Source organism: Ranitomeya variabilis, chromosome 2 (assembly GCF_051348905.1).
Source record: "Ranitomeya variabilis isolate aRanVar5 chromosome 2, aRanVar5.hap1, whole genome shotgun sequence".
Classification (NCBI taxonomy): Eukaryota; Metazoa; Chordata; class Amphibia; order Anura; family Dendrobatidae; genus Ranitomeya; species Ranitomeya variabilis.
The window spans coordinates 1,079,511,619-1,079,536,904 of NC_135233.1; the positions used below are offsets into that span (position 1 = coordinate 1,079,511,619).

Genomic DNA, 25,286 nt, shown 5'->3' on the forward strand with positions numbered 1-25,286 from the left:
ATAACAAATAGCCCGAATAGCGCACTATTCTTGCGAGTAACAAATAGTGTCAAATGTATTTGCTCATCACTATTTTTACCTTTGGAAGAAAATATCCTCTGAATGTGACATCTTCAGTAGTTGCATGTGGAACATTATGAGGTGCAATATCCCCAAACCGCTGAATCTCATGAATGACGGCATCTGTATATGGCATTTGTTTCCGATGCTCCATTTGAGGTTGGGCTGATCCAATCACTTGCTCAATTTCAGTGTGAACTTTCTCTATCAAGGAAAGGATAACATTCCATACTATTTATTATTCATGTCTACATGGTAAAGACCACAAAACACATTTAATAATTTACCCATCTTATATTTAGTATTTGAAGTTGCAGCAACCAATTAAGTCTACCGACCAACATTTCGCACCTCTACATGGCAATGCTACATGCTGGCCACCATAATAAATCATCACGTAAACTCATTTTCAAGGATTGTAGGTAAAATCTGTCCATCCCATAGAGGCTAAAAGAATAAATGAATAAAACCACTATAAAATTATTTATTATCCAGAAAGCATTCCTTTTCTTCTTTAAATGATGGAGAGGTAGAATCAGCAAGCACTGTAAAGCCAAATAGAAGAAACATTGATCTGAAATAATTTGAAAAATTTGTAAGATTTTTTTCACCATAATATCACTTCAAGTGAAAAATAGATTTCTTACGTTGAATTTCTGGGTACTTTATCATCAGTAGAAGTCCCCATCTCAGTGTGGTTGAAGTGGTCTCCATTCCTGCTCCGAACAAGTTTCCTACCAGAACCGTTAAATTTTCATTGTGAAAATACTCTTTGGATTCAGGTTTTCCCTGAATAGCAGAAAAAAACAAAATCCTACTAAATACTGAAAGGTAATTTGTCCTTGGCGGTCTCTCATAAAATATGTCCAAATTTACAATGTAGAATTGTAAAAATAGAATTACTTATTTACTTATTAAGTTCTGTCCACATGTTGTGCTCTGTGTCACAGTTCAGTCTCAATATCTAGGGAAGGGAAAATCCGAATAGTAAAGTTCGGAATCTTTATCGAACACCTAGTGTCTGTGCACTGACCCGGAACACGGACTTCTCGCCTGGACCCTGAACATGGACTTCTCCAGGAAGTCCATTCTACTGATCATGTTTGGCAGCCTGAACAAAGTTTTGTTGAAAGACTTAAGTGCAGCCAATGAACAAGCTTTTCCAGTGTGGACACTTCCGTCTCAATCACAGCCATGTCTAGTATTGGTGTGGCTGTGATTGGCCAGGGCAAACAGCGTAAAAAAAAAATTACATGCAATCCAATCTATTTGTGCTAACCAGCTCTAGTAAAGCTGATAGCTGTGGGTTGCAGCCCCCCGCTGTCAGCTTTAGCTTGGCTGTTTATCAAAAGTTAAGAGGTCCCACACCTTTTTTTAAATTATTTAAATAAATAATTTTTAAAAATGATGTGTAGTCCTCGTCATTTTTTACAACAAGCCAAGCTAAAGCAGACAGATGGGGGCTATTATTCTCAGACTGGGAAGAGAGAATGGATATTGTCCTCCACAGCCTTAAATTAGCAGCCCGCAGCTGCCTCAGAAAACACTTATCTATATTGCCCGGGAGTGTTTCTTTCAAATAAATGAGTCTGTATTTTTATTTCAAATAAGGGAATTTAGTCTTTATGTGTTTTTATTTCTTTTGGTTAGTGGTTTAGTAATGGGGGCATCTGATAGTTGCCTCTCCATTACTACCCTGTTGGCTTGATGTCAGCTGATATTACAAAGCTGGCATCAACCCCACAAATATTACCCCACTTGCCTTCACTCCAGGGCAAGTGAGAAGAGGCAGCAAAAGAGGCAGAATTAGTGTATTTAATAGTTGTGCCTTTTCTGGGGCAGCTACATGCTGCTATTTTTAGGCTGGGGAGGACCGATATCAATGGCCCCTTCCCAGTCTGAGAATACTAACCCCCAGTTGTCTCATTTAGCTTGGCTGGTTATCAAAAATGGAGGTGACTCCACAACATTTTTTAAATTATTCTTTTATAAATAATTTAAAAAACGGCATGGTACCTCTCTATTTTTGATTACAAGATGTTATAAAGATGACAACTAAGGGCTGCATCTTGGAACTGATAGATTTACTTGCGCTGATTAACAAAAATAGAGGACTGCATGTCATTTTTTAAAAACAATATTTTTTATTGGACATGTGCCAACTGGTGAATATTCTATCAGCCTTTTCATTCTCTCGCTGCTATCAAAGAGACCAGACGTATGCCGATGAGCGTAGTACTCTCATCAGCTCATGCTGGTCAGAGCTGCTGGGAACTGCAGTGCTCTGCCTGGCGGTAACAAACTTACCACCAATCCGAGCTGGTTTTTCCCACCCTGTCACACAGATGACAGCATGGAAAGCGCTAGATGTTTGGTCCCCTCATTCATTTGTATGCGGTTTGGGTTCGAGTCCTGGTACCATTGTGGTACCTGAACCAAACTTTTTTAAAATGTTTGGCCGAACCCGCTGGGCCCAAATATCCCCAGGTCTGCTCATCACTATCAGTACCCTGAATTGAGCTGAGTTAGGCTATGTTCATACATTGCATTTTTGCTACTTCTTATTTTTCTGCAGCCAAACGATGATCTCTTGGCGGTAAAAAAAACGAACTTTTTTTATGCGTTTTTGCTGCATTTTTTTGTGAAAATTATATGTATTCGCTGTCTACAGTACATGTTTTATATAGTCAGTTTCATTCACAAAAAAGCAGCTAAAAAGTAGCAAAAACTAATGATTGCAAATTTTAACATGTTGCAGTTTTCGAAAAAGCAGTCATTTTACAGTTCATTCAGGTAAAAAAAGCAATTGTGTGCATGAGATTTTTGAAATGTCATAGCTCTTGCTGTTACATGTAAAATGCAGTTTTAATTTGCATAAAAACACACAAAAAAACCTGCAAAAACACAACGTGTGACCATAGTCTTGCAAAAATGGATATCATATAAATACAAAAATGCATTTTTGGATAAAAATTTGTTATTAGAATTTGCTATAATTGCCAAAATTAGATTTTTTTACCCAAAAATGTATTGATTGCTAATAGCTAGTGATGAGCGAGTATGCTCGTTACTTGAGTTTACCAGAGCATGCTCGGGTGTTCTCCCAATATTTGGGCGTGCTCAGAGATTTAGTTTTTTCACCGTGATTTGCGTCTCCTAGACAGTTTGAATACATGTGGGGATTCCCTAACAAACAGGCACTCCCAGCATATGTTCAGGCTGTCTAGCAGCTGCAAATCATGCAGCCACAGCGACAAAAACTAAATCTCTGCACACACCGAAATACTAGGAGACCACCCAAGCATGCTCGGGAAAACTTGAGTAATGAGCATACTCGCTCATCACTACTAATAGCAAATATGAAGGGATTCTGCCATGTCCCCAAATGATATTAACCTGCAGATAAGTGGTTTAACTGCAGGTTAATAGCTTCCTAAATCTGTATGGCTACCCTACTGAAAGTGCAGCTACTGAGAGACAAAGAACTTTTCAACTGAAAGCTAGTTGCTCTCAAGAGAAAAAATGAGTGTGCTCGGAGCGCTTACAGTCACGACTCACAGCTTTGTGTCAGCTGTAAATATACTGTGTGCTGTGAGGGTTCTCCGGTTTCTGAGCCAGGAATGGCGGTGATGTATGTGATATGCATACTCCTGTGCAGAACCCATCTAGTGGGCGTGGGGCTTGCTCCATACAAGTGTATGGAGTGAGGGCGTGGCCATCTAGTGGGCACGGCCTTGCTCAATACACTTGTATGTAGTGAGGCCTTGCCCGCTATATGGCTTCTGCTCGGGAGTATGCACATCACATACATAACCGCCATTCCCAGCTCAGAAACCGACGAATCCTTGTAGTGCACACAAAGTCTGCAGACACACAGAGCGACTGCAGACTTTCCATTTTAGACCACACAACCCGTTAATTGAAGAGAACAACCACTTTAATAGACAGTTGTGAGTGAGTTTGTACTGATGGAGAGTGTGCAACTCTTTTATCTGTCTTTTTCTGAGCTCCTTTCAGCTAATTTATAACAATATCAAAGCTGAGCTAAACTTTGTATAAAGCAGCTGAGAAGAGCTCACAAAAAGACAAATAAAAGAGTTGCAAGCTCTCCATGAGTGAAAAATTAATAATTAATCAATTCTGCAGTCAGCAATCTGCAAAGAGACAAATCGTCTGCAAAATCCTATCTTTTAAAAATCCCAACTGTAAGTTAATTGTAACCCAATGTACAGAAATCAAAGAAACATATTGCATCCAAAAGTCTCCACATAGCTATAGAACTTATTTTAATGTGTACTATAGAAACAAGTACCAAGTTATCTGATTTTCTATATAATACCTTCCATTTGCATATATATGCATTAATATGCTTAATAATTACTAACGATTATTATCATATCAATCGTACCTCTTCTTGCTTGGCCAGGAAGGCATCAATGAGATTCCTCTGGTCATTTACGTCCAATTCTTTCTTCTGTTTTGTACATTTTGCTCTTAAGAAATTATAAAATTCTCTGACATTCCCAAAAATTGTCCTGTGAGGTCCAGGAAGCAAATCCATATATGTCGGGAAACTGTCGTACAGCTAAACAAATATAAAAGTAACAATTACTAACACTATCAAAAGTGTAGTAGAACAGCTCATCTTTACACTTGAGAAAGAGGTCAGTCTGGTGTGAAAATTTGACCTTGAATCAAGGATCTTCTTCTTATCAGTTAGTGCAGCCCCAAACCATGATTTGTCCTTTCCTTCAAAGCATCCTGGTGCTGTTCTATGGCTGGGGATGGACAGTAGTAACCGTTAATGAGCTTTCACAGGAGCTGTGCCTACTCAACCCACTCAGGTGAGCACATTACCAGGATCTATTATACCTTTTATAAAGGAATCACCATGTGATCTGGTTTGGTAGGTTTCCCTGCAATTCTTATCTAAAAGTGTGATAGTGGAAGCAATTACCGCTACTATTCATGTAAGCATTTAACTCCATTTCTGTCCTCTTTAAAGGCGTTGTCTTATTGGTCAGAACCCACATTTCTCTCAGGAACAGGGACCTGTTGTCCTCTGTCTGGGATGGAAAGATGGACGCTACAGATGACCTAATCAATTGAATGAGCAAATTTGTATACATTTTTTAGAAATTCCCTGAACCTCTTTTATAGGGAGGTGACTAATAATATCATGCAGAACAGAAACTGCAGTTTGTCTTTCCTTGAGATGCCCATTGGCATGTGATGAGGACTCGTGTTGCTTACTAAAGCCCTTTGAAGAGACTACAAATTAGATGGTAGGGTCAATTTTGTCATCAGCGATGTCGTTCCCCCTCTTAATTTTATTGAAAAAAATTTCTAACAAAAATGGAAAAAAGAGGAAGAAGAATATCAACTTCCAAATTTATCCTGTTGCCTTGGATCTCTTAAAGTTCTGTCACGCTTGTGCCCAGACTGGTTGGCGCGGGCATGCGGGGGTGTGGCCCCACTGGACCACAGACCAAACTACCCTGGAAGGGGCGTAACTAAGTAGCTTCCTAGATGTTCGCTGGAGCCTCTGATGGTGAGGTCAGACTTGTACAGTAGGAAGCTACCAGGTACCACTCCAGGGCAGTGTCTGGCTGTGGCTGCTTATCCCACCGGGGAACAGAACATAAACAGGCAAGCGGGCACGGCTGACACTCTGGCAGACAGGTGGGCACAGCTTGGATACAGGCAGACAGACGGGTACAACAGAGACACTGGCGGGCATGGCTGGCTCTCTGGTAGGCAGGCAGGTAGACTCGCTCTCTGGCAGGACAGGCGGACAAGGCTGATACACTGGAAGAACCGGTAGGGACCGGTTTGCAGGCAGGTATGTAAAACAGGTAAGAACCTGTTCAGACAGGAGGATTTAAGAATAGATAGAGAAAGACCGCAAGAGCAGATGCAGAGCAAAAGCACAGGATCTAGAGCCAAGAACAGAAATGCAGGAGGCGGAGCCAAGCACAGGAGGCGGAGCCAAGCACAGAAACACAGGAGGTGGAGCCGAGAGCTGAAGGAGGAGCCAAGTGCAGAAATGCAGGAGGCGGGGCCAAGAGCTGGAGGCGGAGCCAAGAGCAGAAACGCAGGAGGCAGGGCCAAGAATGTGAGAAGTAGGACCACAAGGAGCGGAGCCAGGAAGAACCACAAGGAGCTGAGCAAAGTAGAACCACAAGAAGCGAAGCCACAGAGAGAGAGCTGAGCGGAGCAGCAGAGCAGGGCCACAGAGTGCAGAGCAAAGTCAGAGTACAAAGCAAAGTGCAGAGCAAAGCTACAGAGAGCAGAGCTGAGAGCAAAGCCACAGAGTGCAGAGCTGAGAGCAGAGCAAAGTCAGAGTGCAGAGCAAGACAGAGTGCCGAGCCGAGAGCAAAACCACAGAGTGCGACACCCCTCTGGGTGGCGGACATAGGCCAGGGTACTAAGCCCCACTGGGTGGCTACACAGGACACAGACCAGGGTACAACACCCCCCTGGGTGACAGACATGAGAGTAAGCGAGACAGGGCCTGGCACCTCAGCAGCTAAGAACTGTCTGAGGGAGTAAGTTGCACAGGCCCCCACCAATGGGTGGGGAAGTCTTAAATACAGGAAGCCTCATGGCAATTGGCCAGGGACACCTTAGCAAGGTGCACACAGACTCAATAAGAAACAGGAGTTGCCGGCGCCACCCCCTTATGCACACAGACAGAGCATGCACAGAGCAAACAGCAGACATGAGGCACACAGCAGGGAGCTGGCAGCAGAGAGAAGTCACAACAAGGCCCAGAGAAATAAGTGAGTTTGAGTGTAATGCAGGTGGGGGATGGGAGGCCATGCAGTGATGCCAGCAGATTTATTACAAGTTCTTTGGTGCTCCCCATTGCTTTCTTTTTCGTATTTTAAGGAGCTCATATTCTGTTATAAACATTGTTAATACTTCCTTCGGGCTTTCTTTAGGCTTTGGTGGGCAATAAAATCTAGCATTTTTAAAGTATTTTATTCCTAAGCAAATAAAATGTTAGTCATGACTCTACAGATTTAAACAAAAAGCATTTGCTTTCATCATTACATACTTTGCACAATTATAATTTTTGGTTATAATGTGTGCTTTAAATGACAGAACTGTCAGCACAATCACAAAAAAGGGAATCATTTTTTTTACTTTCTTGAACTGTCAGTGATAATTATACTTAATCCCCTTTGTTCATATTTTTTCAAGGACAATAATTGTAATCCAAAAAAGCACTGAAAATTGCAAAATATAATAATTTTTCATTTTTTACTTACCCGGATCCAGGGGCTTCCCATGAGTCTTACATTTTCATTAACTAAGGCAATAAGTTTCAAAATGGTTGGATCTTCATACTCAAATCTATGACTGAGCAGTATGGCCACAATTATATTGGTCACAGCCGCATTAATACTCATCAAGTTATCAAAGGGCCTTCCTAAAAAGATAGAAAATATTTGTTTTTTTTAAACAAACAATATTTCTAACCATCTGTACAGAGTTTAATGTTGCCCATAACCAAAAATCAAAATATGTGTGTTTCATAAAGGACATATTCAGTTAACTATTGACAGGGAAGTATGAAGTTAATTTCTCCATGAATGGGAGGCCCGACCATCTGTTATTTGCCATGCTGTAAGAACGTGTTATTGCAATAATTTTCTGGGAGAAATACTTCATTTTTGGAACAATTTCAAGGGTGACAACACTTTCAGTCAAGACTATATTGTAGAAAACCTTTAATGGAAAATTACGATATTGTATCTCTTAATGTAGAAATTTCTGAGTCTCAAAATAATTTTCAATCATCTGAATAGTGTTATCTCAAATGTATGGGATGGGTAAAGGACTTTTTGCAATACAATTTGCAACACATACACAAGCTGCACTAATTTTTAATAATTCTAATACATTTTTTCTATTAAAAAATCCTGTAGCAATTTTGCAACTTTTTTCATTTGTTTTTCTTTTTGCTGGAAGGTTTGTTTTTAAAATGTTCACAGTGTGGTATAAACGACATGCTAACCTTATTTTTCAGGTTATAACAAATATGACAATATTATTTTGTTTGGCGCTACTGCTTTCGCACAATATAAATATATAGATAAAATATTAATTTGTTTGCATTTTTTCCAGGATGAGTTGTCATTTTCAGCGACACCACTTTAAGTTAAATTATTATTATTATTTATTGTTATAGCGCCATTTATTCCATGGCGCTTTACATGTGAGGAGGGGTATACATAATAAAAACAGGTACAATAATGTTACAATACAAGTCATAACTGGTACAGGAGGAGAAAGGACCCTGCCCACGACGGCTCACAATCTACAAGGGATGGGTGAGAATACAGTAGGTGAGGATAAAGCTGGTCATGCAGCGGTTTGGTTGATCGGTGGTTACTGCAGGTTGTAGGCTTGTCGGAAGAGGTGGGTCTTCAGGCTCTTTTTTAAGGTTTCGATGGTGTTGTGGTAGAGGGTTCCAGAGTAGGGGTGATACACGAGAGAAATCTTGTATGCGATTGTGGGAAGAGGAGATAAGAGGGGAGTAGAGAAGGAGATCTTGTGAGGATCGGAGGTTGCGTGTAGGTAAGTACCGGGAGATGAGGTCACAGATGTTTGGAGGAGACAGGTTGTGGATGGCTTTGTACGTCATGGTTAGGGTTTCATAGTGGAGTCTTTGGGCAATGGGGAGCCAGTGAAGGGATTGACAGAGGGGAGAGGCTGGGGAATAGCGGGGGGACAGGTGGATTAGTTGGGCAGCAGATTTTAGAATAAATTGGAGGGGTGCGAGAGTGTTAGAGGAGAGGCCACAGAGCAGGAGGTTGCAGTAGTCAAGGCGAGAGATGATGAGGGCATGGACTAGGGTTTTTGCAGATTCTTGGTTGAGGAATGTACGGATTCATGAAATATTTTTGAGTTGAAGTTGGAAGGAAGTGGAAAGAGCTTGGATATGTGGTTTGAAGGAGAGATCAGTGTCAAGGATTACCCCGAGGCAGCGAGCTTGTGGGACTGGGGAGAGTGGGAAGCCATGTACTGTAATGGATAGGTTCGTTGGGGGGTTGCGAGAGATGAGGGAAAGATGATGAATTCTGTTTTGTCCATGTTAATTTTCAGAAATCTAACAGAGAAGAAGGATGAAATAGTGGACAGACATTGAGGGATTCTGGTTAGTAGGGAGGTGATATCTGATCCAGAGATGTAGATCTGTTTGTCATCAGCATAGAGGTGATACTGAAAGCCATGAGATTCTATGAGCTGTCCCAGGCCAAAGGTGTAAACGGAGAAGAGCAGGGGCCCAAGGACTGAACCTTGTGGAACTCCAGCAGATAGGGGGCGAGGTGAGGAGGTGGTGTGTGAGTGGGAGATGCTGAATGTCCGGTCTGTTAGGTATGATGAGATCCAGGATAGGGCCAAGTCTGTGATGCCAAGGGATGAGAGGGTCTGTAATAATAGGCAATGGTCCACTGTGTCAAAGGCAGCCGACAGGTCGAGGAGGAGGAGGACAGAGTAGTGTTGCTTGCTCTTGGCGGTTAAGAGATCATTGGTGACCTTAGTTAGGGCAGTTTCAGTGGAATGGTGTGACCGGAAGCCAGATTGTAAGCGGTCAAAGAGGGAGCAAGAAGAGAGATGGGAGGACAGTTCAAGGTAGACGTGTTGTTCCAGTAGTTTTGAGGCATAGGGGAGAAGTGAAATTTCAGACTTTGTTTAAAAAAAAAAAAAAAACTGTGCCATTTTCCGATACCCGTAGTGTCTCCAATTTTCGTGATCTCGGGTTAGGTGAGGGATTATTTTTTGTATGCCAAGCTGACATTTTTAATGATACCATTTTGGTGCAGATACGTTCTTTTGATCACCCGTTATTGCATTTTAATGCAATGTTGCGGAGACCAAAAAAACATAATTCTAGCATTTTGTCTTTTTTTCTCACTACACCATTTAGCAATCAGGTTAATCCTTTTTTTATTGATAGATCAGGCAATTCTGAACACGGCAATACCAAATATGTGTATGTTTGATTTTATTTTTATTGTTTTAATTTGAATGGGGCGAAAGGGGGTGATTTGAACTTTTATATATATGTTTTTTTATACATTTTTAAAAACTTTTTTTTACTTTTGGCATGCTTCAATAGTCTCCATGGGAGGCTAGAAGCTGCTACAACCCAATCAGCTCTGCTACATAGAGGCGAGGATCAGGTCGCCTCTATGTAGTAGAACTACTCACTTGCTATGAGCACCGATCACTGGGTGGCGCTCATAGCAATCCGGCAGTGACAACCATAGAGGTCTGTCAGCATTTGACAGCATCATGTAAAGGGTTAATAGCCGCAGGTGGATCGCGATTCCTCCCGTGGCTGTTCCGGGCACATGTCAGCTGTTCAAACAGCTGACATGTATCGGGAAAGATGTTGGCTCACTGCCGGAGCCCACATCAAAGGGAGGAAGTCCGACTTCGGCGTAGTATTACGCCTGACATCAAAAAGGGGTTAAAAAGAGAAAACACAGTAGTTTGACAATAAATGGCTTCACCCAACCACTAAGCATAGGTGGAAAAAAGTTTTGGTGTTATCATTCATATTCTCTGGAAAAAGGCCAAGAAAAAAAAAATTCTGCCAAGGTATGTAAACTTTTCTGCACAACTGTACATACCATACCTTTAGAGGTATTAGAAATATTGATTCCTAAATTAAATCTTTCATCATGGAAAAAACTAGTTATCGCTAATTTAAGGGACATTGTCATGAGTGACTCACTAATTCCCTTCCAAAATTTACAACAGGAATTTGAGATCTCGGATATGGAACTTGGTAACTGGCAATTCATTAACTCTTTTCTAAAAGAAAGAAAGGCATCTCATTTAAATTCCTATCTAATAATTACTAATCTACTAAATAATCCTTTAGCTGCTCCTTTCTGGGAAACAAAGAACATATATCAACAATTCAATGAAGATTCCTCTGTAGGCCGGGGTCACACTTGCGAGTGTGATGCGAGAAACACACATCAATACCCGGCACTGCCGCCGGCACTCGGACCGGAGCATGCGGCTGCATGTATTTCTATGCAGCTGCATGCTCCAGTCCGAGTGCCGGCGGCAGTGCCGGGTATTGGTGTGAGATACTTGCGTGAGTTTCTCGCATCACACTCGCAATTGTGACCCCGACCTTAGTTAAAGGCTCACACATATGGGCTTGGGAGAAGGAGTTAGATTTTCAGGTTGATACTGACCGTCTGTTAAAAGCTCTTGATATCATATATGCTGACACATCTTGTGCAACATTACAGGAAATGCATTATAAAGGGTTTTCAAGGTGGTATTATACGCCACAAAAACTCAGTTTAATATATCCTGCTCATTCTTCCCTCTGCTGAAGGAACTGTGGATAGGTTGGGGACATATCTAATACTTTTTGGAATTGTCCTGTTTTGAGGATAGATATAGAAGATATTTCTTCTGAAATATATGATTCAGAGAGAACCCCCGGCAGAAGATTCCCTATAATGAGGAAGATGGAGTCAATGTGGATGATGTCTGGCCTATGGTCCGGCGGTGACCGTCTTTTAAGGCGTACATAAAGCGCGGTCTGCCACAGTTTTGTGCCCTTCTGAAAAAAGGACAATGCTGAACAGAGGCCAGACATAGTCCAGACTAACTCTGCTGCCTCATTATAGTGAATCGCACCCTCAGGAGATTCATCTGAATCATGCTATTCAGAGATTTAGATGGAAACCGTGATGGTAGTGCTCAGCGTAGAGCACCAGAACCATCATCGGTTAATGGAAATATAGGTGGCTTTCACGTTAATTTTTGTACCAAGGCTCTGAAAAAGTGAAATGTCTCCTCACCCCCCAAAACAAATTCAGCTAATTCTGCTCCCAAATCCAAATGCCACCCTCTCTTCTGAGTATCACAGTATGCATGAACCTCAGTTAGCATCTAAATATTTGGCATTTCTGTAGCGATGAGAGCTCGTCTAATTTACAGGTGCATGAGCTGGGCACAATGTACGTGCACTACCACGTACTGGCCACTACAACGTACTGATCACAATAACATACTTGTCACTACAACGGCAGTTTGCTATTTGCACTTAGCAACATCCACTGTTACTTGTTTCTGGAAAACAACAATGGAATCAAGATCGTCACTACACCTGTACATAAACTCCCAAGGGGGTATAATTTCCAAAATGGTGTTACTTGAGGGGGGATCTTTCTTTTCTACCACTTAGGAGTTCTGTATATGGAATCCACAAACTTTTCTAGGAAAATATGTGCTCCAATTCTCACCGTATGGCTAAACAAAACTGGACAGCCACATATGGTATATTTCTACATTCAGCAGAAATTGTAGGACAAATTTTGGTGACATTTTTAACGATTTTCCAGTGTGAAAACGTTAAATCTGGGGCAAAAACTACGGTAAAAATTTAATTATTTTTTTATTCACTGCCCAATGGTATAAAATTCCGTGATCCACTTGTAGTTCTGCTGTTCTAGCACCTCAAGGACTCTGTCAATGTGACATGGCATCCTCAAACTAGTCCAACAAAATCTGAACTCCAATATGGCACCTCGTCCTTTCTGAGCTTTGCATTGTGCATCAAAAAATGTTTTTAACCACATATCGGCATACTCAGGAGAAATTTCAAAACAAATTTTGGGGTTCATTTTCTCCTATGATTATGATTTTATGATATTTTTATGGGAAAAATATAATTTTTTTCATTTTCACAGGTCAACATTGTAAAATTCTGTGAAGCACCTGGGGGTTAAAGCTGCTTACCACACAACTAGATAAATTCATTGAGGTATCTAGTTTTCAAAATGGCATCACTTGTGGGTGGATTCCACTGTTTAAGCACATCATGGGCTCTCCAAACACGATATGATACCCGGAGACCATTCCATCAAAGTCTGTGTTCCAAAATATCACTGCTTCCTTTCTGAGTCCTGTTGTGCACCCAAATAGTAGCTTTCCCCTAAATATGGGGTAGTTGCGTACTCAGGAGAAATTTCACAACAAATTTTGGGGTCCATTTGCACCTGTTACAATTGTGAAAATCAAAATTTGGGGCTAAATGTGCATTTTTGGGGGAATTTTTTTTTTTATTATTTCCATGGCTTAACTTTATAAATTTCTGTTGAGCTCCTAGGGATTCAAGGTGCTCACCTCACATCTATATCAGTTCCCTGAGTAAACTAATAAAAATGAATTTCCAAAATGGTGTTACTTGTTACTTGGGTTTCTAATGTGTAGGCGCATCAGGGGTTCAACCATTTGCTACATGGTGTCCTCTAATTATTCCAGCAAATTTTTGAATTCAAAAAGACAAATGATTCTCCTTCATTTCCAAGCCCTGCCCAAAAAGTAGTTTTTGTCCATAGGTTATATCGGCATGCTCAAAATAAATTGCACAACAAATTGTATGGTGCAAGTTCTCCTGTTACCCTTGTTGAAATGGAAATTTGAGGCTAAAGAATTTTTTTGGGGAAAAATGTGATTTCTTTATTTTCTCTGTTCAATGTTCTAAACTTTTGTAAAGCACCTGGAGGTTCAAGTTGCTCACCACACATCTAGATAAGTTCCCTTAGGGGTCTAATTTCTGAAGTGGTGTTACTTTTGGGCGGCTTCCACTTTTTAGGCACATCAAGGGCTCTCCAAACGCGACCTGGTGTCCGCTAATTATTCCAGCAAATTTTAAATTCTAAAAGTAAAATGGCGCTCCTTTCCATCTGAATCTTGCCATGCATCCAAACAATAGTTTCCCCCCATATGTGGGGTATCTTTATGCTCAGGAGAAACTGCACAACAAGTTTTAGGGTCAATTTTCTCCTTTTACCAATTTGAAAATAAAAAAAATTGAGGTATAAAATAAACTCTGAAGTTTAAGCAAAAAGTTAAATGTTCATTTTTTACTTTCCACATTTCATTACTTCTTATGAAGCACCTAAAGAGTTATTAAACTTCTTTAATGTGGTTGTGAACACCTTGAGAGATGCAGTTTTTAGAATCTTGTCACTTTTGGGTAATTTTTTGTCATATAGACCCCTAAAAGTCACTTCAAATGTAATTTGGTCCCTAAATAATAATAAAAAAAAAATGTGTTGGAAAAATGAAAAATTGCTGGTCAACTGTTAACCCTTATAATTTCCTAACAAAATTTTTTATTTCAGTTGAGTGATTTCTAGCAGTCATTTCTTTCTATCAGAAAGTACAGACGTTGCTGGCAATTCTAAACTTTGAAGCTTAAAATAACCCAGAAGGTCCCTTTATGTTGGACTCTGTAAGAGTTTGCACTGAGGCCCAGGAGATTATAATTATCACTCTCCCTGCTTCCATACATTATTTTCATCAGTCCTCCATCATTACAAATTTGTTGACATGATCCTCTCACCTCCATATGATTTCAGCTTCTGCACTAAACACTCGGCCTCCTCAATGATCTTGTCTTCTATGGTTCTCTTCCCCATTCCATAATCTCGCAGTGTGGAGAGTGCAAATCTTCTCATCACTTTCCAGTTCTCTCCATTCGAGAAGACAACACCTGAATGCAATAAATTCATGTTATTTCCATAAGTGATATTATGGAAGACATTTTCCTGTATGAACAAGATTTTTGCTGAAAACAGAACCCCAAATTATGAGATAACGAAAAAGAACCCAATTGAGATGTCAATGACTCTACAATGGACTTTCTGTTCATTCACTATCAAGCCTGCAATGGTCACTTTGAGCAACCATCTACTCATTCCACTGGCTCTCATTAACTACATTTATACACAATGCCTGATCAGACATCTTTGGGGACATTCATGAAGGGAATTTTATCACTTTGTAAATAGAACTCCATTTAAAGAATTATCTTCTGTCACCAAATGGTGGATATGGATGATGCCATATTACAGAGGTCTCCCCAAGAGGCACCCTTTAATGGAGCATGACAAAAATTGAATGGCAATTGGCAATATGCAAGGATACTGTATGGCCCCTTGACCTGTTATCCATGCCCTTTATGGCTCCTTACCACATTATATACCATAAATATACAGTACATATGCATCACTAATGGAACCCACATCTGTCTCGAGAAAAAAAAGCCCCTTTGCACACTGTTTTCAGTGCAAAGATGCACATAAATCGTATACAAAATGCATGGAAAATCTGATCATTTCTCTTATGACAGCGGCATACCTCAGTACCTTGATTTCAAGTTGGATGAAGATCCCATTAGTGAGATACTGTAGATGTTCCATAAGTGTATGAAATGTCCTTTAACTTTTTGTTGATTCTCATATGTTACCTTAGCTGCTCAATATATGGCCCCCAGCTGCCTATTTGTGGACTGAATAAACAGTAGAGAGCCCCAGAGCCAGTGATCTTGGGATTTACTGATGTGTCCACTTTCTCAGCTTACCCCGGCTGTATCCATTTCTGCATATTTGCTGAATATATTTAATTACTCTTTAAAGTTTGTGCAATAGAGAATGCAGCTCGAGATATCAAATTAAGCGGTAGCATGAATAACGCACATGACCACCGCTATCATGTACGCTATGGATGCGGCTGCTTTGGCTTTATTCTGTAGAGTAGCAGCTGGGGTAAAGAATGAGGAGCTTTATAATTCATTGTGTCCCAATAGGTAGTTTATTGGTTTTAACACAAAAGAAAAAAATATATATTTCAGCTCACCCTTATTCTTCCATCCGATGTGGTAAATGTTAGTCCGAGCACGGAGACAAAGTGTTGCTGCCACAACGCTGATCAACGTATTGAAAAAGAAGAAATGGTTCCAGCTCCAGGAATTAAATGTAGAAACTTTATTAGTACATATTAAAACGCTGCTGAGACATGACCGGCATAGTCGGTAGGGGAGAGTAACCAACACCCGACTGGACGCGTTTCGAGCACAAGCATGCTCTTAGTCCTCAGTGTGCTGATGGGAACACGGGTTGCAATAAAAAAAGGTTCACAGCAGGTGAATACAATTAAAATAAGTATAGGATGTGACTAAATCCTAAATAAGCACAACAAAGTGAACAAATAAAGCTGTGTTACAATTTGATTAACAGGAGTAATTATAAGGAACATGCAAGTTTAGAAGGAACTAAAGAGATCTAAGAAAAACCGCAAGACTGATTAATAATGGAGCATAATCTCTCTCCTAAGGTTTAACCCTAAAGGGGCTCCGGTATTAAGCCTGAAGATCCAGAAAGCCTCTCTATCACGCAGCTTCTTTTCCCTATCACCACCTCGTATATCTTTATGTATCTGTTCAATGGCAAATGTTCTATGATACGTGGTGTGCCTGTTATGATTTTTTATAAAATTATTGGATACATTGGATACGTGTCGAAGTGTAGGATGTACTATGTCGTAAAGATGTTCTCTGAATCTTTCTTTGAACTTCCTGATAGTAGATCCAACATAGGACAATTTACATTCAGTACATTCGACAATGTAAACCACATAATCAGAATTACAATTAAGAAATTTTTTTATGGGAAAAGTGGTTAAATTTTGTGAACAATTGAAATATGCTTTTTTTTTCATATAAGTACAAGTCTTACACGAATGCGATCCGCATTTGAAACAACCTGTAGTAGATGACCAGTCTGAATGATTTTTAGTCTTTTTAGAATACAAAAATCTAGGTGATAAAACATTTCCCAGAGTGGGAGCTCTGTTATGACCCCAATGGCAGAGGGTCTCAGGAATAATTGCTAAGTCTGCAAACACAGAAAACCAGCTCATAGGGCAGTGGTAACTGGGCTGACCATATACCTAATCCTAGCACCACAAATAACAGCAGCCGGGGAACGTACCTACATTGATTCTAGACGTCTCGCGCCAGCCGGAGAACTAACTAACCCTAGAAGGGAAAAGAAAGACCTTTCTTGCCTCCAGAGAAAAGACCCCAAAAGTTGGATACAAGCCCCCAACAAATAATAACGGTGAGGTAAGAGGAAAAGACAAACATAAGAATGAGCTAGGTATTTAGCAAAGAGAGGCCCACTAGCTAATAGCAGAATATAGAAAGATAACTTATATAGTCAGCAAAAACCCTATCAAAAATATCCACACTGGAAATTCAAGAACCCCCGAACCGTCTAACGGCCCGGGGGGAGAACACCAGCCCCCTAGAGCTTCCAGCAAGGTCAGGAATCACATTTAGTACAAGCTGGACAAAAATGAGAGCAAGCAAATAACCCAAAAAACAAAGAAGCAGGACTTAGCTTAATTTTGCACGAACCAGGACCAGCAGATAGGAGTAAACAGAATGTGTCTGATTACAACGATGCCAGGCACTGGACTAAAGATCCAGGAGGTTTATATAGCAACACCCCTGAACTAACGACCCAGCTGGGTGCAAACTGAGGGAAGAAAATCCCAGAGTCATATCACTAGTAACTACAAGAGGGAGCCAAAAAGTCTAATTCACAACAGTACCCCCCCTTAAGGAGGGGTCACCGAACCCTCACCAAGACCACCAGGGCGATCAGGATGAGCAGCGTGAAAGGCACGAACTAAATCGGCTGCATGCACATCAGAGGCAACCACCCAGGAATTATCCTCCTGACCATAGCCCTTCCACTTGACCAAATACTGAAGCCTCCGTCTGGAGAGACGAGAATCCAAGATCTTCTCAACTACGTACTCAAACTCGCCCTCAACCAACACCGGAGCAGGAGGCTCAGCAGAAGGAACCACAGGCACAACGTAGAGTCGCAACAAAGACCTATGGAACACGTTATGAATGGCAAACGAAACCGGAAGATCCAAGAGAAAGGACACTGGATTAAGGATTTCCAATATCTTGTAAGAACCGATGAAGCGAGGCTTAAATTTAGGAGAGGAGACCTTCATAGGAACAAATCGAGAAGACAGCCACACCAAATCCCCAACACGAAGTCGGGGACCCACACCGCGGCGGCGGTTGGCAAAACGCTGAGCCTTCTCCTGTGACAATTTTAAGTTGTCCACCACATGATTCCAGATCTGCTGCAACCTATCCACCACAGAATCTACCCCAGGACAGTCAGAAGGCTCCACATGTCCCGAGAAAAAACGAGGATGGAAACCAGAGTTGCAGAAAATGGCGAAACCAAAGTAGCGGAACTAGCCCGATTATTAAGGGCAAACTCAGCCAACGGCAAGAAGGTCACCCAATCATCCTGATCTGCCAAAACAAAACACCTCAAATAAGCCTCCAGAGTCTGATTAGTTCGCTCCGTTTGTCCATTAGTCTGAGGATGAAAGGCAGACGAGAACGACAAATCAATGCCCATCCTAGCACAAAAGGATCGCCAGAACCTGGAAACAAACTGGGATCCTCTGTCAGACACAATATTCTCAGGAATGCCGTGTAAACGAACCACATTCTGAAGGAACACAGGAACCAGATCGGAAGAGGAAGGCAGCTTAGTCAAAGGCACCAAATGGACCATTTTCGAGAAGCGATCACATACCACCCAGATGACAGACATACCCTGAGACACCGGGAGATCAGAAATGAAATCCATGGAAATGTGTGTCCAAGGCCTCTTCGGGACAGGCAAGGGCAAGAGCAACCCGCTGGCACGAGAACAGCAAGGCTTAGCTCGAGCACAAGTCCCACAGGACTGCACAAATGACCGCACATCCCGTGACAAGGAAGGCCACCAAAAGGACCTAGCCACCAGATCTCTGGTGCCAAAAATTCCCGGATGACCTGCCAACACCGAGGAATGAACCTCGGAAATGACTCTGCTGGTCCACTTATCAGGAACAAACAGTCTGTCAGGTGGACAAGAGTCAGGTCTACCAGCCTGAAATCTCTGCAACACGCGTCGCAAATCAGGAGAAATGGCTGACAAGATAACTCCCTCTTTAAGAATACCAACTGGTTCTGCGACTCCAGGAGAGTCAGGCACAAAGCTCCTTGAAAGAGCATCAGCCTTCACATTCTTTGAACCTGGTAAATACGAGACCACAAAGTCAAAACGGGAGAAAAACAATGACCAGCGGGCCTGTCTAGGATTCAGGCGTTTAGCAGACTCGAGATACATCAAATTTTTGTGATCAGTCAAGACCACCACACGATGCTTAGCACCCTCGAGCCAATGACGCCACTCCTCAAATGCCCACTTCATGGCCAGTAACTCCCGATTGCCAACATCATAATTCCGCTCAGCAGGCGAAAACTTCCTAGAGAAGAAAGCACATGGTCTCATTACAGAGCAACCAGGGCCTCTCTGTGACAAAACGGCCCCTGCCCCAATCTCAGAAGCATCCACTTCGACCTGAAAGGGAAGTGAGACATCAGGCTGGCACAAAACAGGCGCTGAAGTGAACCGGCGCTTCAACTCTTGGAACGCCTCCACGGCTGCAGGAGACCAGTTAGCAACATCAGAACCTTTCTTGGTCATATCCGTCAAAGGTTTAACAACGCTAGAAAAATTAGCGATAAAACGACGGTAGAAGTTAGCAAAACCCAAGAACTTCTGAAGACTCTTAACTGACGTGGGTTGAGTCCACTCATGAATAGCTCGGACCTTGACTGGGTCCATCTCCACAGCAGAAGGGGAAAAAATAAACCCCAAAAAGGGAACCTTCTGTACTCCAAAGAGACACTTTGAGCCTTTAACAAACAAAGCATTCTCACGCAAAACCTGAAACACCATCCTGACCTGCTCCACATGTGAGTCCCAATCTTCAGAGAAAACCAGAATATCATCCAGATAAACAATCATAAATTTATCCAGATACTTCCGGAAAATATCATGCATAAAGGACTGAAACACTGAGGGAGCATTAGAGAGCCCAAAAGGCATCACCAAGTACTCAAAATGACCTTCGGGCGTATTAAATGCAGTCTTCCATTCATCTCCTTGCTTAATGCGCACAAGGTTGTACGCACCACGAAGATCTATCTTGGTGAACCCCTTGGCACCTTTAATCCGGGCAAACAAGTCCGACAACAGAGGCAAAGGATACTGAAATTTAACAGTGATTTTATTCAGAAGCCGATAGTCAATACAAGGTCTCAAAGATCCGTCCTTCTTGGCCACAAAAAAGAATCCCGCACCAAGAGGGGAAGAGGAAGGACGGATATGCCCCTTCTCCAGAGACTCCTTGATATACGAACGCATTGCGGCATGCTCAGGTACAGACAGATTAAATAATCTTCCCTTGGGAAATTTACTACCTGGAATCAAATCTATGGCGCAGTCACAGTCCCTATGAGGAGGCAGAGCACTGGATCTGGACTCGCTGAATACATCCTGATAATCAGACAAATACTCAGGAACTTCCGAAGGAGTAGAGGAAGCAATAGACACCGGCGGGGAATCAGCATGAATTCCATGACAGCCCCAACTTGACACAGACATTGCCTTCCAATCCAAGACTGGATTGTGGGTCTGTAAACATGGCAGACCCAAAACGACCAAATCATGCATTTTATGCAGAACAAGAAAACGAATCACCTCCCGATGTTCAGGAGTCATGCACATGGTTACCTGCGTCCAAAACTGTGGTTTATTTTCCGCCAATGGCGTAGCATCAATACCTCTAAGAGGAATAGGATTTACCAACGGTTCAAGAACAAAACCACAGCGCTTGGCAAATGACAGATCCATAAGACTCAGGACAGCACCTGAATCCACAAACGCCATAACAGGGTAAGAAGACAAAGAGCAAATTAAAGTCACAGACAAAATAAATTTAGGTTGCAAATTACCAATGGCGACAGGACTAACAACCCTTGTTAGACCTCTAGAGCATGCTGATATAACATGTGTAGAATCACCACAGTAAAAACATAACCCATTCTGACGTCTATGATTTTTCCGCTCATTTCTAGTCTGAATTCTATCACATTGCATTAAATCAGGTGTTTGTTCAGACAATACCACCAGAGGATTAGCGGTTTTGCGTTCCCGCAAACGCCGGTCAATTTGAATAGCCAGCGCCATAGAATCATTCAGATTTGTAGGAATGGGGAAACCCACCATCACATTCTTAATGGCTTCAGAAAGGCCATTTCTGAAATTTGCGGCCAGAGCACACTCATTCCATTGAGTAAGCACGGACCATTTCCAAAATTTTTGGCAATACACTTCAGCTTCATCCTGGCCCTGAGAAATAGCCAGCAAAGCTTTTTCTGCCTGAATTTCAAGATTGGGTTCCTCGTAAAGCAATCCGAGCGCCTGAAAAAATGCATCAATATTTGCCAATGCCGGATCTCCTGGCGCTAGCGAGAAAGCCCAATCCTGAGGGTCGCCCCGTAAAAAAGAAATAACAATTTTAACTTGCTGAGCAGAATCTCCAGATGAACGGGGTCTCAGAGAAAGAAACAATTTACATTTATTCATGAAATTCCTAAACCTAAATCGGTCTCCAGAAAATAATTCCGGAATAGGTATCTTAGGTTCAGACATAGGACTACTGGTAACAAAATCTTGTATGCCCTGCACACGAGCTGCCAGCTGGTTTACACTTGTAATCAAGGTCTGGACATTCATGTCTGCAGCAAGCACAAGCCACTCAAAGGTAAAGGGGAGGAAGAGAGGAAAGAAAAAAAAAAAAACTCAGAATTTCCTTTCTTATTATCCCACTTCAGCAATGCATTAAAAATTCAATGTTGGCCTGGCATACTGTTATGACCCCAATGGCAGAGGGTCTCAGGAATAATTGCTAAGTCTGCAAACACAGAAAACCAGCTCATAGGGCAGTGGTAACTGGGCTGACCATATACCTAATCCTAGCACCACAAATAATAGCAGCCGGGGAACGTAACTACGTTGATTCTAGACGTCTCGCGCCAGCCGGAGAACTAACTAACCCTAGAAGGGAAAAGAAAGACCTTTCTTGCCTCCAGAGAAAAGACCCCAAAAGTTGGATACAAGCCCCCAACAAATAATAACGGTGAGGTAAGAGGAAAAGACAAACATAAGAATGAGCTAGGTATTTAGCAAAGAGAGGCCCACTAGCTAATAGCAGAATATAGAAAGATAACTTATATAGTCAGCAAAAACCCTATCAAAAATATCCACACTGGAAATTCAAGAACCCCCGAACCGTCTAACGGCCCGGGGGGAGAACACAAGCCCCCTAGAGCTTCCAGCAAGGTCAGGAATCACATTTAGTACAAGCTGGACAAAAATGAGAGCAAGCAAATAACCCAAAAAACAAAGAAGCAGGACTTAGCTTAATTTTGCATGAACCAGGACCAGCAGATAGGAGCAAACAGAATGTGTCTGATTACAACGATGCCAGGCACTGGACTAAAGATCCAGGAGGTTTATATAGCAACACCCCTGAACTAACGACCCAGCTGGGTGCAAACTGAGGGAAGAAAATCCCAGAGTCATATCACTAGTAACCACAAGAGGGAGCCAAAAAGTCTAATTCACAACAGAGCTCGTCTTGATACGATTCTAATACCGTCTTTCAGAATGGAATCCATGATGTGGTCATCTCTCTGAGTATGCTTAACTTACGTGTGACAGTTTTGGAAATAGATTTAAGAAAAGTACTGTAAGTGAGGACTAAGGGTACTGTCACACCGTGCAATTTTCGTCGCTACGACGGCACGATCCGTGACGTCGCAGCGTCGTATGAGTATCGCTCCAGCGTCGTAGACTGCGGTCACACTTTGCAATCACGGCGCTGGAGCGATGCCGAGGTTCGCTGGTAACCAGGGTAAACATCGGGTTACTAAGCGCAGGGCCGCGCTTAGTAACCCGATGTTTACCGTGGTTACCAGCGTAAAAGTAAAAAAAAAAAAACCGTACATACTCACCATGTGATGTCCGTCAGGTCCCTTGCAGTCTGCTTCCCGCTCTGACTGAGTGCAGCCGTACAGTGAGAGCAGAGCGCAGCGGTGATCACCGCTGTGATCTGCTCTCACTTTCCGGCCGGCGCTCACAGTCAGAGAGGGAAGCAGACTGCAAGGGACCTGACGGACATCACATGGTGAGTATGTACGGTTTGTTTTTTTTTACTTTTACGCTGGTAACCACGGTAAACATCGGGTTACTAAGCGCGGCCCTGCGCTTAGTAACCCGATGTTTACCCTGGTTACCAGCGAACGCATCGCTGGATCGCTGTCACACACAACGATCCAGCGATGACAGCGGGAGATCCAGCGACAAAAGAAAGTTTCAAACGATCTGCTACGACGTACGATTCTCAGCAGGGTCCCTGATCGCTGCTGCGTGTCAGACACTGCGATATCGTAACGATATCGCTAGAACGTCACGAATCGTACTGTCATAGCGATCGTAATTGCACTGTGTGACAGTACCCTTAGACAGGTTGTACCGAGTGCGCATTACGATAGGGGTTATTAAAAAAGTAATTTGAAGGAAAAATACAAGTAGAATCAATCTTTTTATTGGGCTCTTCAAAAAAATGCCTTTTGACTGTTAAGTCTCGAACAAATTTATTTATGTCCTTTAGAGTGGAAAAAAACATCTAATTCTTTATTAGTAGGTGCAAAATTCAAACCACAGGATAACAATTTAATGTCAATATCAGAAAAAATAGTAGATGATAAATTGAGGACATTTAATGAGGAATTCTGTTCTGGCTCCTGAGACGATTCTGAAAGATGAGGGGGGCACTTGGAATGTTTTCTCCCGCCCCTTTCATGGAAGAAAAACTGTATTAATTTTTTGGATCTTTGCCTGGAAGGCATTCCTTTTGAAAACATCAGAAGTCATACATATCGAAAAGAAACCACAGGTAACACTATTTTACATGCAAAAAGTTTCCATCCCCCACATACCATCCAGTCCATTCCTCTGGGTGAAGCTTTGAGGGCACGCAGAAACTGCAGCCTTGAATCTTCGTTCAGCGGTGAAAAATCAAACATTAAACAGAGTCTTCACCACAGAAAATATCCTAACTGGACTCTAAACAGAGCCTTTAACATTGCTGATTCCAAACAAAGGTCAGAGCTTATTGAACCGTTGCTAATGGATAGCCGCACTCAAACAAATAATAATAACTCCCATCGTAATGCGCACTCGGTACAACCTGTCTTAGTCCTCACTTACAGTACTTTTTAAAATCTATTTCCCAAACTGTCACACGTAATTTAAACATACTCAGAGAGATGACCGCATCATGGATTCCATTCTGAAAGATGACATTAGAATCGTACCAAGACGTGCTCCCACTCTGGTAAAATGTTTTATCACCTAGATTTTTGTATTCTAAAAAGACTAAAAATCATTCAGACTGGTTATCTACTACAGGTTGTTTCAAATGCGGATCGCATTCGTGTAAGACTTGTACTTATATGAAAAGAAAAAGCATATTTCAATTGTTCACAAAATTTAACCACTTTTCCCATAAAAAATATTTCTTAATTGTAATTCTGATTATGTGGTTTACATTGTCGAATGTACTGAATGTAAATTGTCCTATGTTGGATCTACTATCAGGAAGTTCAAAGAAAGATTCAGAGAACATCTTTACGACATAGTACATCCTACACTTCGACACGTATCCAATGTATCCAATCATTTTATAAAAAATCATAACAGGCACACCACGTATCTTAGAACATTTGCCATTGAACAGATACATAAAGATATACGAGGTGGTGATAGGGAAAAGAAGCTGCGTGATAGAGAGGCTTTCTGGATCTTCAGGCTTAATACCGGAGCCCCTTCAGGGTTAAACCTTAGGAGAGAGATTATGCTCCATTATTAATCAGTCTTGCGGTTTTTCTTAGATCTCTTTAGTTCCTTCTAAACTTGCATGTTCCTTATAATTATTCCTGTTAATCGAATTGTTACACAGCTTTATTTGTTCACTTTGTTGTGTTTATTTAGGATTTAGTCACATCCTATACTTATTTTAATTGTATTCACCTGCTGTGAACCTTTTTTTATTGCAACCCGTGTTCCCATCAGCACACTGAGGACTAAGAGCACGCTCGTGCTCGAAACGCGTCCAGTCGGGTGTTGGTTACTCTGCCCTACCGACCATGCCGGTCATGTCTCAGCAGCGTTTTAATATGTACTAATAAAGTTTCTACATTTTATTCCTGGAGCTGGAATCATTTCTTCTTTTTCAATAAGTTTATTGGTTTTACCTACATATTTTTATAGATTGGCTAACCTCTCTACAATTTTTGCCAACGCTGTTTATCTTAAAATAAATATGTTTTGAACAGCATACTGCTCTATAATAAATAATCTATTAGCAAAATACAGAAACAGTATACATTT

At 41.6% G+C, this 25,286-nt stretch overlaps 1 protein-coding gene across 3 annotated transcripts in view; it reads right to left on the reverse strand.

Annotated features, from left to right (window-relative positions):
- Window positions 1–25,286, reverse strand: part of LOC143808719 (cytochrome P450 2C14-like) — a 564,240-nt gene that overhangs the window by 58,264 nt on the left and 480,690 nt on the right. For all 3 annotated transcript variants that reach the window (XM_077291651.1, XM_077291650.1, XM_077291652.1), the window contains 5 exons: window positions 14,459–14,608; window positions 7,335–7,495; window positions 4,469–4,645; window positions 708–849; window positions 80–264 (listed from right to left, as the gene is read on the reverse strand). In XM_077291651.1, the coding sequence (XP_077147766.1) occupies window positions 80–264; window positions 708–849; window positions 4,469–4,645; window positions 7,335–7,495; window positions 14,459–14,608 (815 nt within the window). The remainder of the gene's footprint in view (window positions 1–79; window positions 265–707; window positions 850–4,468; window positions 4,646–7,334; window positions 7,496–14,458; window positions 14,609–25,286) is intronic.